The sequence below is a fragment of the Chlorocebus sabaeus genome, chromosome 2 (assembly GCF_047675955.1).
Source record: "Chlorocebus sabaeus isolate Y175 chromosome 2, mChlSab1.0.hap1, whole genome shotgun sequence".
In the NCBI taxonomy this organism is placed as follows: domain Eukaryota; kingdom Metazoa; phylum Chordata; class Mammalia; order Primates; family Cercopithecidae; genus Chlorocebus; species Chlorocebus sabaeus.
Window position 1 is genome coordinate 25,502,941 of NC_132905.1, and position 13,072 is coordinate 25,516,012.

The following is a 13,072-nucleotide window of genomic DNA, read 5'->3' on the forward strand; positions in this document are numbered from 1 at the left end:
CACCACGTCCAGCTAATTTTTGTATTTTTAGTACAGACAGGGTTTCTCCATGTTGGCCAGGCTGGTATCAAACTCCCAACCTCAGGTGATCTGCCCTCCTCAGCCTCCCAAAGTGCTGGGATTACAGGTGTGAGCCACCGTGCCCAGCCAACTTTATTTAATTTTAACTAATTTAAATTTAAAACTAGATACTTGTTTCAGTTACTGGAAAAGGCCTAAATATGTTTAGAACAACTTGGGTACACAAATCTACTTTTCCAACTGTATATTTTATGAACTCTAAATATACATTAAGGAGTTCTGATGAAAATTTAGCATCCTATCGGAGATTGCTGGAAATGAAAAATACAAACTGGATTTTGAAGACTTCACATTTTAAAATGTAAAATATCTCATTAATGTTTTCTATTGATTACATGTGAACATATTCTGGATGTACTGGGTTAAATAAAATGTTGTTTTTATTAAAATAACATTAAGTATTAATGTCATTAATTTGATCATATTAAAAGTTTTAGACCAGGTACAGTGGCTCATGCCTGTAATCCCAGCATTTTGGGAGGCCGAGGCAGGAGGATCATCTGAGCCCAGGAGTTGGAAATCAGCCTGGGCGACACAGCAAGACACTATCCCTAGAAAAAAATTACAAAAATTAGCTGGGTGTGGTGGTGCATAACTGGAGTCCCAGCCGTTCAGGAGCATAGGCAGGAGGATTGCTTGAGCCTGGGAGTTTGAGGTTGCAATGAGCTATGATTATGTGACTGCACTCCAGTTTAGGTAAAAGGGTGAGACCCTGTCTCTAAAAACAAACAAACAAACAAACAAAAGTTTTAAATAGGCTTAACGCCCTCTGTAAACCAAAAATAAAATCCTAAGCCCCCCAGCCAATTGAACAGACCCACTCTCTTGGCCAAGGGAATCCCAGGGAAACCTGCAAAACTGAATTCGTGGCCATGATGGGCCATGATGGGAGACTGGACACTCCCCATCATATGCTCCTCCCTTATGTAGTTTAGGCACAGCATCTGACCAGCATTAATGTTAAAATAGATATCACAATTGCCAGGTGTGGTGGCTCACACTTGTAGTCCCAGCACTTTGGGAGGCTGAGGCAGGTGGATCACTTGAGACCAGGAGTTCAAGACTAGCCTGGCCAACATGGTGAAACCCCATCGCTACTAAAAATACAAAAATTAGCCAGGCCTAGTGGTGGGTGCCTGTAATCCCAGCTACTTGGGAGGCTGAGGCAGGACAATCGCTTGAACCCCGGAAGTGGAGGTTGCAGTGAGCTGAGATTTCACCACTGCACTCCAGCCTGGGTGACAGAGCGAGACTCTGTTAAAAAAAAAAAAAAAGAAAAAAAAAAAAAAGACATCACAAGACTGACAAAATGGACTTTTTGTGACCATAACATAACCAATTATAAACAGGATCTATGGCCGTGCCAGATGAAGGTGAACTTACACACCCCTACGAGCAACTCTGACCCGGTATAGTGGTTAACAGACTTCCTTCTCTTAAACATTCCTTTCTGCTGACTCCAAATTTTTAGACAAAGCTTTACGCCTCTAACCAATTGCAAATTAAAGAATCTCTGAATCCACGTATAACCTGTAAGCCCCGGCTTCAAGATATGCCGCCTTTTCCGGCCAAACCACTTATACAGCTTCCATGCTTTGAGTTGTGCCTTTGCCTATAACTCCTGTCTCCCCTAAAATGCATAAAACCAAACTGTAATCTGACTACCATGGAGACACCTTCTCAGGACCTCTTGAGACTATGTTCCCCAGGCCAGAGTCTCTTACACTGGCTCAGAATAAACCTTAAAATATATTACAGAGCTTGGTTTTCCTATTCACAACTCGGTTCCACAATCCTCACCATGCCCTGAGATGTTACACTCTGCCACGTGACTCCCTGAGGGTCCCACTTAATCCTTGTAGGCACCAGAGTTTACAACTCCTGGTCTATAACATCTTCCTAGCTGGTTTGGGGTAGGGGGGTGGCGCAGTGGGGAGAGCTTTTTAAGATCTTATGAAAGTTGTGGATCCTATCTCCGGAAAATTGCACACACACAGAGATGTGTAACATTTAGCAAATAATTTTAGTGGTTCTCAGATATTTGAAGGTCCGTACTTGAGCCCCAGATTAAGAACATCTGGTCTTTAAAGCCTTCAGAAAAGACCAGCAGGAAAAACATCAGGCAGGTTGCCATGGTTACACCTCCTCTTAGGCTGGCCTAGGGCTGAGGCATGGCCTTATTATCCCTGTCTTTGCTGCACGCACCTTCACAGGGAGGGCCTCATCGCTCACTCTTCCATTGTGCGCTCAAGGGCTTAAGAGCCAGATTGTCATCCCACCTTCAGGTCTCCTGGCCCTGGGGTTGCAGCCGGGCTCTGGGCTTGAAAGCAAACTCCAATCCCATCTCTCCTCTGCTCCGCTCTCTGCTCCAGCCGGTGTGAGCTACGTATACCTCTCAGAGGCACCAGGCTCCCTCTTCTCCTGGCGTTTTGCCCAGTTGGCAGCTACTACCAGGAACACTCTTCTCCTTCCCATCCTTGGCCTGCTCAGTGCCTACTTTGGGACTGAGCTGAGGCATCACCTCCTCCAGGAAGACTTCCTGCAGCCCTCCTATAGGTGTTGGGCTCACTGATGTCCTGGCACTTACCACCCTCCATAGTCATTGCCTGTTTGTTTTCTCCTTTATACTGGGACCTCTTTGATACCAGAGACATTCTATTTATTATTATATAAGCCCAGCTCCCAAAACAGAGCAGATACTGATAAATATTTGAAGGGTTAATAAATTTAACTCAGTGGTTCTCAAAGTGTGGGCTCCAGACCTTCAGTATCAGCATCACTTGGGAGCCTGTTAGGAATGCACATTTTCAGCCCTCACCCAAGAACTACAGAATTAGAAACTCTGGGGGTGGGGTGCAGCAATCTGGGTTTGCACAAGCCCTCCAGGTGACTCCAAGGCACTGATCTAAGCCCCAGGTTGGAGGGAGGCAGGATGACTCCTGAGGGTGGAGGCAGGTGACTGAAGTTTGGAAAAGCAATGTGGAAGAGTGGCTGCGGGTAGGCAGAATAACGCCCCCACTCCCCACTACTCCCTGGAATCTGTAAATGAGTGTGTTACATGGCTAAGGTGGGATGAAGTTGCAGATGGAATTACAGTTGCTAATCAGCTGATTTTGGGGAGATTATTCTGGGCTGCCTAAGTGGGCCCAGTGAAACCACTAAGGCCCTTAAATGGGGAAGAGGGAGGCAGAAGAGTGAAAACCAGAGAGATGGTAGCATGAGAAGGACTCAGCCCGCCACTCTTGGCTTTGCCGATGCAGGTGGACCACAACTTAAGGAAGGCAGGTGGCTTCTTGAAGCTAGAAAATTGATTGTCCCCGAGAGCCTCCAGAAAGGATCACAGTCCTGCTGACACCTTGATTTTTAGACCAGTAAGACCCATTTTGGACTTCTGACCTCCAGAACTCTAAGACAATACATTTGTATTGTTTCAGTCACTAAATGTGTGGCCCTTTGTTACCGCCCCAACAGAAAACATTGACCGCAGTGGCTAAGGACCAAGGCCCTGGAGTCACACTGTCTGGGCCTAGGTCTGTCCTCTTGATGTGCGGCCTATAAAATCAGGGTAATGGTGGGATAGTATACAGAAGGCAGGGAGGATGAAATAAAGTAAGGCCTGCAAAACATTCAGCCCATAGTAAGTACTCCGAAAACATGAAAACACAAGGCTGCAATTGGACCAACGAGCAGCCGAGGGTCCTCTTTAGATGGGGCGAACAGCCCCAGGGGACAGAGCAGTAACTAGAGAACTAAAGGGGGAGTGGGCTGAGAAGAGGCTTCCAGGAGGAGGTGGTGTTGAAACTCCGTTTTAAAGGAACAGTCAGTGAATGTCAGGGAGGAAATGAGATATGCAAATCTCCCAGGAATGGGGGCAGGTCTTTTATGCTGGGAAGTGCAAAGGAATTTCCCTGGGCGGATAGAAGTCTGTATTAGGGTTTAATGAGAACGAAATTGGTAAGAAATAAATGGTAGTGGGGAACAACTCTCCAAGCAAATTAAAATCCAGAAGCCGTAACAGAAGAAAGCTGAGGTGATTACATCAAGACTTAAAACTTTCGTATGACAAAGACACTATAAAAAATGTCATTTTTTTGCCTTTTTCCTCAACTGAGAGGAAATATCTGCAAGAAATGATAAAGTGTTACTATCCAGTTTATATAAAGAGTTCCTGGAAAGCAACAAGAAAAAAAATACCCAAAAAATCTCCTGGGAAAGTCAGCAGCAGATAGAAATCAACAAGTCACAGGAGATAAAATGCAAACGCCCTGTGCAGAAAAGATGTGGAGCCTCGCAAGTAATCAGGGAAATGCAAATTAAAACAAGGATGAACTCTATCTATCAGATTGGCAAACACAGAAAAGACTGCCAACACCCAGGGCTGGCAAGTGTCGAGAAAAGACATTCTTACACTTGGATGAGCATCTGCTGGTCAATTTGGGTAGAGTCAGTGATGCCTGACAGGAGGGAAGGTGAAGAAGTGGCCTCCACATTGCAGGCAGGGTGAGAACCCCAGGGTTGTGAAGGGCTGCAGCCTAACCGCTTGGTGTAATTAACACCTTCACCTTTGCTTCATTATGAGTAAAGAGGGAAAATAGGAAGCTCCATCCGAAGGGACCCGCCCTTCGCTGGTTTGTAAGCAGGATCCGGAGAAGCGCCTCCTGCTGGAGAGCCCTGGAGGAGAGCGGTTTGCAAGGACTTTTTCCTGCGAAGCTGGTCAGAAGCCCCCAGTAGCAGCCTGGTCCCTGGAGTTGCGGTTCTGAGGTGGTTGTTCCAGATTTCGAACCAGGAGGATGTGTGAGTGTGAACAGCAGCCACTATCTGAATGGCACTGATTCTACAAATGAAGGGTCAGGCCCAGAGAAATGAGGGAAATTCCCCAAGGATGAGTGGAGGATGTAGGACTCAAATGCAAATCTTTCTGCCACGCCAAGGAGTCAGTAGTCCTGAACGTACTTGTCCCATGAAAACAAGCCTGTGCTATTTGGGGTCAGCTCCAAGAACTTGCCCTTTGACCACTGATATCTGACACAAAGTGTTCAATTTCTACATGGTGTGTGCTGTACTAAGCCTTCACATGCATTAATGTCATTTTATCCCCACAACAAGTCTATGGAGCAGGTACTGCTGTTCACAACCATTTTACAGAAAAGGAACCGAGGCTCAGAAAGGTTAAGTAACTTCCCCAGAGGTCCACAGCTGATAAGTGGTGAAGCTGGGCTTTGAGATTCAGGCTGTCCTTCTACCCTTCACATATTTAAGCCACGTGTAGGTGATTTATTCAGTGGTTGGGTTCACATACAAGGGGGTGTGTCTGGAGAGATCAGTTGACATTGACCCCAGTGGCAAAGACTTGAGCTACACATGAGCAAAATGTAAGTGAAGGTGAACCTTGTAAAGGTGATTGCTTCTACAAGCCATCTGTGTGCAATTAGCCAAGTCCTTTAACTCATTGATTAAGGAAATCTGGCTGGTGTGCTAGACTCAAAATGGGTCTTTCTGCCTCTCTGATCTGCCTTTGAACTCTGCCAGACACTGAGCATGTGAAAGGATGCTCAACCTTACTAATAATAATAAAAAGGGCAAATTAAAACGAGACAGGTTTCTCCCAATCCAATTAGCCAAGACTACAAAGAACAATAATGTCTGGTCAAGAATGTCATGTACATGGTTCTCTTTCCCATCTTGCAAGATGGCGGGTGAAAAAGTTGAGAAGCCAGATACTAAAGAGAAGAAACCCGAAGCCAAGAAGGCTGATGCTGGTGGCAAGGTGAAAAAGGGTAACCTCAAGGCTAAGAAGCCCAAGAAGGGGAAGCCCCATTGCAGCCGCAACCCTGTCCTTGTCAGAGGAATTGGCAGGTATTCCCGATCTGCCATGTATTCCAGAAAGGCCATGTACAAGAGGAAGTACTCAGCCGCTAAATCCAAGGTTGAAAAGAAAAAGAAGGAGAAGGTTCTTGCAACTCTTACAAAACCAGTTGGTGGTGACAAGAACGGCGGTACCCAGGTGGTTAAACTTCACAAAATGCCTAGATATTATCCTACTGAAGATGTGCCTCGAAAGCTGTTGAGCCACGGCAACAAACCCTTCAGTCAGTACGTGAGAAAACTGCGAGCCAGCATTCCCCCCGGGACCGTTCTGATCATCCTCACTGGACGCCACAGGGGCAAGAGGGTGGTTTTCCTGAAGCAGCTGGCTAGTGGCTTGTTACTTGTGACTGGACCTCTGGTCCTCAATGGAGTTCCTCTACGAAGAACACACCAGAAATTTGTCATTGCCACCTCAACCAAAATCGATATCAGCAATGTCAAAATCCCAAAACATCTTACTGATGCTTACTTCAAAAAGAAGAAGCTGCGGAAGCCCAGACATCAGGAAGGTGAGATCTTTGACACAGAAAAAGAGAAATACGAGATTACAGAGCAGCGCAAGATTGATCAGAAAGCTGTGGACTCACAAATTCTACCAAAAATCAAAGCTGTTCCTCAGCTCCAGGGCTACCTGCGATCTGTGTTTGCCCTGATGAATGGAATTTATCCTCACAAATTGGTGTTCTAAATGTCTTAAGAACCTCATTAAATAGCTAAGTACAAAAAAAAAAAAAAAAAAAAAAGAATGTCATGTACATTAGGAAACAAGCTCACACCCACTTGGTGAGTCTACTTGGGTACAACCTTCCTGGAAAACCACCCAGAATATGTTTCAGCATTTTAAATGTGTACACCTTTGGACTCAATCATTCCTATTCTGAAAATGTATCATAAGGATAAGTACACAAAGATACATGTCCAAGAACGTTGCGGTATAGTTTATAACAGCAACCAAAAGAGAAAAAGAAGCAAACTAAAATTCCATCAACAGGAGGCTAGTTAACAAAAGTACTGTCCAGTCATAAAATGAAACATCACACAGTCTTTAAAGAGGATAATGTAAGGGCAGGTATGGTGGCACAGGCCTGCAGTCCCACCTACTTGGGAGGCAGAGGCAGGAGGATTGCTTGAGTCCAGGAGTTTGAGACCAGTCTGAGCAACATAGGGAGACCCTGTCTCTACAAAAATTAAAAAAATAGCTAGGTGTGGTGGGGCATGCCTGTGGTCCCAGGATCACTTGAGCCTGAGAGGTTGAGGCTGCAGTGATTCCACCACTGCATTCCAGCCTCAGCCTGGTCAGCAGAGCAAGACTCTGTCTCCAAAAGAAAAAAAAATAATAATGTTGATTTCTATGTCTTTCCAGGAAAAGATATTATAAAGATGGAAATGTCGTTTATAAAATAGTATACATAATATAAACCAATTCACGCATGTAAGTACAATTATGTAAATGGATTGGATCATAGCTACATTTTACATATACATGTATGTAAATATTTATGAAGCACAAAATTCTATAGGATGTACACAACCTCTCACAATTGCTGTTCTTGTGGGCTGGAGGTGGGAGGGGCAGGTGGATTTCACTTGCTATATTTTTTTTGTATTTTTATACCAATCATGAATTAACAGAAAATATATTTCTACTGGGAGCAAGGATAAGGGGAATCCCAAGAGAGTCACCTCACTCCAACTTGGTCTTTGAGGCACCTCCCAAGGTCAATATTGCAAGGTTTTAAGATTAAGCCACATAGACAGTGAATTCTGTGTCGCCCTCACATTATGGAACGTTCTGTTTGATGGCAACACTGACTCTATTCATCCCTGCTCAGGCCTTTCTGGTCAGCATTTAGTGTATTATGTGGTAGTGACCAATGTTATATCTTCCTCCTGGACCAGGCCGTGGACATCTTAAGGGCAGAGAGAGCATCTTATTCATGCCCACACCCTCATGTCCATCACGGGACTTCCTGTAGAGGCAGTGAGCATTTCATTCATCAGGAAAATATTTCACGAGCACCTACAATAAGCCAGCCCTGTGCCAGTGCTGGGGAGCCGTGGGTAAATAGATCAGACTGGGGCTTACATCCTGAAGGTTGCAGTGCTGCTGGAATTTGTTGAATAACTAAATGACTCACAAGCAAGTGACCGGTGAGATGAACAGACTCAAAGGATTGGGGGAGCTGACCTAGTGACCCTGTGAGCCAATACACAAGAACATTGGCCTGGAGCAAACAGGCCAACCCTGTTCCAGTTTTTTTTTTTCCCTTGGCAGTGGAATCTCTTCTCAAAAAACAAAATAGGTAACAGTATATTATTATAAGCTGATTTTATAAGTTTAATTCAAAGCATTTACTGATCATACAATCAAGATAATTTTTGCTGACAAAAAACATTTGGGACGCCTGAGTGGAGGTAGTATTTTTACTAGATGTTTAATACTTGAAAGATATAATAAAGATTCAATTCAAATAAAATGTTTGCAGAATCCTGGTTTAAAGACCACTGTTCTGGGCCAGGAGTGGTGGCTCACGCTTGTAATCCCAGCACTTTGGGAGGCCACGGCGGGCAGATCACGAGGTCAGGAGTTCGAGACCAGTCTGACAAACATGGTGAAACCCCATCTCTACTGAAAATACAAAACTTAGCCGGGCGTGGTGGTGCACGCCTGTAATCCCAGCTACTCAAGAGGCTGAGGCAGAAGAATCACTTGAACCCGGGAGGCAGAGGTTGCAGTGAGCCAAGATCGTGCCATTACACTCCAACCTGGGCAACAGAGTGAGACTGCATTAAAAAAAAAAAAACAAAAAACAACAACAACAAAAACCACTGTTCTGGAAATAAACATGTTGCTTTTTTGTTTTGTTCTCAACAATAAAGAGAACGAATGGTTCAAATTTTAAACTCTCTTAAGTATTATTCATTTGTTCATTCAACCTGTAGCTATTAAGCACATTCAGTGGGTCAGGAGTTCTTATAGTGAATTCAATATTAATAGCCTCAAATATCACAAGGAACCAGGAGGTTAAGGTAGGGTGCTGGTGGAGTCAGGGGAACAGCCATAATAGATAGGTAGGTAGATAAGTAGATGGATAGATGGATGGACGACGGATGGTTGGATAGATGATGTGATCAGATGAGTAACAGCTCCCCAAGATGTCCACATCCTAATCCTCAGAATTTGTGAATATATGTTATCAGGCAAAGGGACTCTGCAGATGTGATTAAGCTAAGGACCTTGAGATGGTGGGATGATCCTGGATTAGCCAGTGGGCCCAGTGTCATCACAAGGATCCTTATCAGTGAAAGAGGGAGGCAGGAGAGTCAGAGAAGGAGACATGGTGATGATGGTGGAGGTCAGAGTCAGAGAGACATGAACGTGTTACAGAGCTGCCTTTGAAGACGGAAGAGGACCATCAGCCAAGGAATGTGGGCAGCGGCAGAAGCTGGAAAAGGCAAGGAAACAGATTCCCAGAGCCTCCAGACAGAATGCACCCCTACAGACCACTGATTTGGGGATTTCCAGGACTCAGAACTGTCAGATAACACATTTGTGTCTTTTTAAGCTACTACGTTTATGTGATATGTTATAGCAGTAATAGAAAAACAATATAAATGAGAGAGAGAGAGAGAGACAGAGAGAGATGATACATAGGCTTATGTGATTTGTTACAGCAGCAATAGGAAACATATAGATAGATGAATAGATGGATAGATTAGATATAGGATGGATAGATAGATAGATAGATAGATAGATAGATAGATAGATAGATAGATAACAAATTTGTCTTTGGCTTCTTAAAATTGATTCTCATTAAAATCCTATCCCGAGTCATTTTTGCCTGGGGTGGGGCAGGCACCACGCACATAGGAGTTCAACAAACATGCCATATGGATGAAATGGTCTCACTGAGCTCCTCCTCCCTTTCCTGAGCCTAGTAGTTGTTCCCTTAAGAGAATTCTAGGACTCAGTTGTCCTATGATCAGGATCACCTACCCCTGAATCTGCTGTCTGAATATAGACCAAGTCTCATCTTCAGGTCCTTGGGCGGCAAATGAATGGGACAGTGGGGGTCTCCTGCTGCAGGTGTGTTCCAAGCTAGAACACTTTTGGACGGCAATTTGGCAGGGTCTACTAAGATTTGAACATTCCTTTTAAACTTGCAACTACAAGTCTAGGACGTGAATTTTACCCATGCAAGTCCCCAGAGATGTTCATTGCTGTATTGCTTAGAATTGTTAAAAATTGGAACCAAACTAAATGTCCATTAGCCAGGAACTGATTCAAATTAACCAAAGATATCCATAAAGTTGGATCCTGGCAGGCCATTAAAGTGAATGAACTAGATCTTTATGTTACTGACATGTAGAGATGTCCATAACATTAATTGAGGGGTTGCGGGGGGAAAACCTTACAAGCACGTGTATCACAAGAGCCTATATGTGTAAAACTATACAAGTTTAGGTTTATATATGTCAAAAAGTTCTTCCAAGGTATACGTCAAAACTTTAACAGTAGCAAGTTTTCGAGAATAAACATACGTATTCTTGTACTGTTTGACTTTCTATAATAATCAAATTGTGATATGATGTAATCAGAGTGGGGGATATGACTATTAGAAAATTCTAGTCTGGCTGTCAGCGGCAGGCTGAGCAGGAATAAGGGGTGACCAGTTCTCAGTCAAAGTGACCACACGGCCACAATAACCCAGAATCTTGACCCAGAGACTCCTGAATCTTGAGCCCCTGGGCCCCCAATACTCTCTACATCCAGAGGAAAAGGAAATGGCACACATTGGTGTCACTCATGGTCTCCAAGAATCTGAAAATCAGTGACCCCTGTAGGAGGCCAGCAGCATGAACCCAGGGCAATGCTGTGTCCCAGGAAGGGTCTGGGTTTGGAGTCCCATGGACCAGGGCTAGAAGCCATCTCCACCACCTGACAGCCAGGTGACTGTGGGCAGGTCGCTGGGCTCTCCAAGCCTCTGTTTCCTCATCTGTACGAGGAGGAAGATTCCTGCTTCACAGGGACGTAGTCAAGACAGATGTTGTCAAGACAGACAGCACATGCCCCTGGCACATAGTAGGGCCAGCTTCCCTCCCGCTCCTTGACCCCTGTACCTGCAGCCCAGGTCGGCCCAGCGCTGGGCGCAGCGCTTAGCAACGCGGGCCCGCGGGATCCGAGGACATGGTGAGGCGAGGGGCGCTGCGGCCAGCCTCTCCATCTGGGCGGCAGGGAGGAGGGCAGGCTCGGCCATGGGCTGGCACCTCGAGGATCCCGGTCCGACGTGGTGCTGCCGCAGTGAGGCTGACTCGGTTGGCAATGTGAGAGGGAGGAGTGAGGCAGGCCCCGTGGCACACCCAGTTCCCACACACCCTCACGCAGGATGAAAGTCCAGCCTCCTCCTGGGGCGGGGCTGGCTTGGCCGGGGCCACCTACAGGCAGGCACGCGGGGGCACACACATGCCCCTGAGTCCTGCCCACCTGCACGGGAACAGCGAAGTGGAAACGGTGCCTTTCAAAAACTGTCATGAAACAAGACTTGCATGGCTGCTATTATTACCTACAGCCATCCTGATTTCAGAGTAAAACCACGTGAATAAAGCACCTGGCTAATATGGGTGGAAGAAAGTGCTCACGACCCAGGGGTTTTTATCTGGCTGGGCTACTCCCTCTGGGACTTCTCTGAGCCACGGTTTCCTCCTCTGTGAAACGGGGATGGTGACATTTGCCAGGAGACAGGAAACAAGCAAACAGGAAGGTGTCAGGGTGTAAAGAGAGCAGGACCTGGGCATGAGGGCGGGAGGATAGGAAGGGAGCAGGAAATGGGAGTGGCAAAGTGAGGGGGCATCCAGAGAGCCTCCTGGGATTGGCCTTTTGGCTGGGATGTAAAGGAGAAGGAACTAGCTGGGAAAAGGCTGGGGAAGGGGGAAACCCGGGGAATTTAACCCCCTCATCTTTAAAATGAGAACTTGAATTCATTCATTCAGCAAATCTTTATGGAGCTCTGTAGGAGCCCTGGGGGCAGCGACCAGAATGTCTGAAATCTAAGAGCAGGAGTGTGTGGACTCAGCTGAGAGGAGAGCAGAGGCTGAGTGTAAGGGTGGGGAGGGGGAAGGGGTTTCCAGGTGCCGACAAGGACACAAGCCAAGGTGTAGCAGTAGGGCATTTGGGGGATGTATGAGAAGCGCTCCTGCCAGCTTCCCTGGCGGGGTCCTATTCCCGGCATCCATTTTGGACCATGAGCCCCTTCTCTTGCCCTCTGGCCAGGACGGAATGCCATGGACTTCCCCAGATTGCCCGGGCCCGCCCTGCCCTCCTCTAAGGCTCCAGGTGTCAGTGAGTCTTCCCAGGCAGCATATTTGCCTATACTCGAAGAAGAGAGGCCCCGGAGTCCTCCTCAAGGAGGGCCCCCAAGTCTATGGGTCCCCACAGTCTGAAGCTCTGCTCTGGCCTGAAGGAGGCAAGAAATGGGCCCCAAGAAACTGAAAACAGGACCCCACTGGAGCCACAGAGCCCAGGAGCATGCATGGTTCTGGCGTTAAAGAGAGGAAAGGCCTCACAGCACAAAGGGCCCTGAAAAACCCCACATCTCAGGCAGCTGTCACTGGCTGGAACCTTCGGACTAGGGCTGTGCAGAAGACCACCTATCCACTCTCCTGAGCCTCCTCCTGAGGAGGAGACAAGGGAACCACGCCACCAGGAGGCCAAGGAGCTGGGGCCCAATATGTACGTGAATTATCAGTGGAAGTGGGTGCAGAACTACTTTGGCAGCCATAGGGAGTTTTGTGTGGGAAACATGGTAGGTGCTTAATAAAGGTTGGGTGGATGGATAGATAGATGGATGGATGGATAGATGGAAGAAAGAATGAGAGGTTGGTTGGGAAAATGGGAGATGAGAGGAAGGCAATTGAATGAGAGGATGGTGGTTGGCTGGATGGGTGGGTGGGTGGATGGTTGGATGGATGGATGGTTGGATGGACGGATGGATGGATGGATTGATGGATGCTTGGATGGATGGATGAATGGGTGGATGGGCAGGTGGAAGAGTGAATGGCTGTGGGCATAAATATGTGAGAGCATGAGTGAATGAATGAATCACTGAGCCATTAGGTGAATGGG

At 46.4% G+C, this 13,072-nt stretch overlaps 2 protein-coding genes across 4 annotated transcripts in view; one reads left to right on the forward strand and one right to left on the reverse strand.

The window, feature by feature from the left end:
* The window catches only part of ARHGAP40 (Rho GTPase activating protein 40), a 52,246-nt gene extending 40,554 nt beyond the window's left edge, over nucleotides 1–11,692 (reverse strand). For 2 of the 3 annotated variants that reach the window (XM_073006666.1, XM_073006664.1), the window contains exon 1: nucleotides 11,071–11,692. In XM_073006666.1, coding sequence (XP_072862767.1) covers nucleotides 11,071–11,482 — 412 coding nt within the window. In that variant the 5' untranslated portion in view covers nucleotides 11,483–11,692. The remainder of the gene's footprint in view (nucleotides 1–11,070) is intronic. The other variant, XM_073006668.1, reaches the window with a different exon arrangement.
* On the forward strand, nucleotides 5,758–6,672 carry LOC103246174 (large ribosomal subunit protein eL6). Its single transcript, XM_037982781.2, has one exon. It carries the CDS (start codon nucleotides 5,771–5,773, stop codon nucleotides 6,635–6,637), a length of 867 nt encoding a protein of 288 aa, XP_037838709.1. The 5' UTR covers nucleotides 5,758–5,770; the 3' UTR covers nucleotides 6,638–6,672.
* Nucleotides 11,693–13,072: the final 1,380 nt, after the last annotated feature.

Bases quoted from the DNA above. Each gene is read 5' to 3' on its own strand.
- LOC103246174 (XM_037982781.2), top strand. From the start codon at position 5,771: ATGGCGGGTGAAAAAGTTGAGAAGCCAGATACTAAAGAGAAGAAACCC.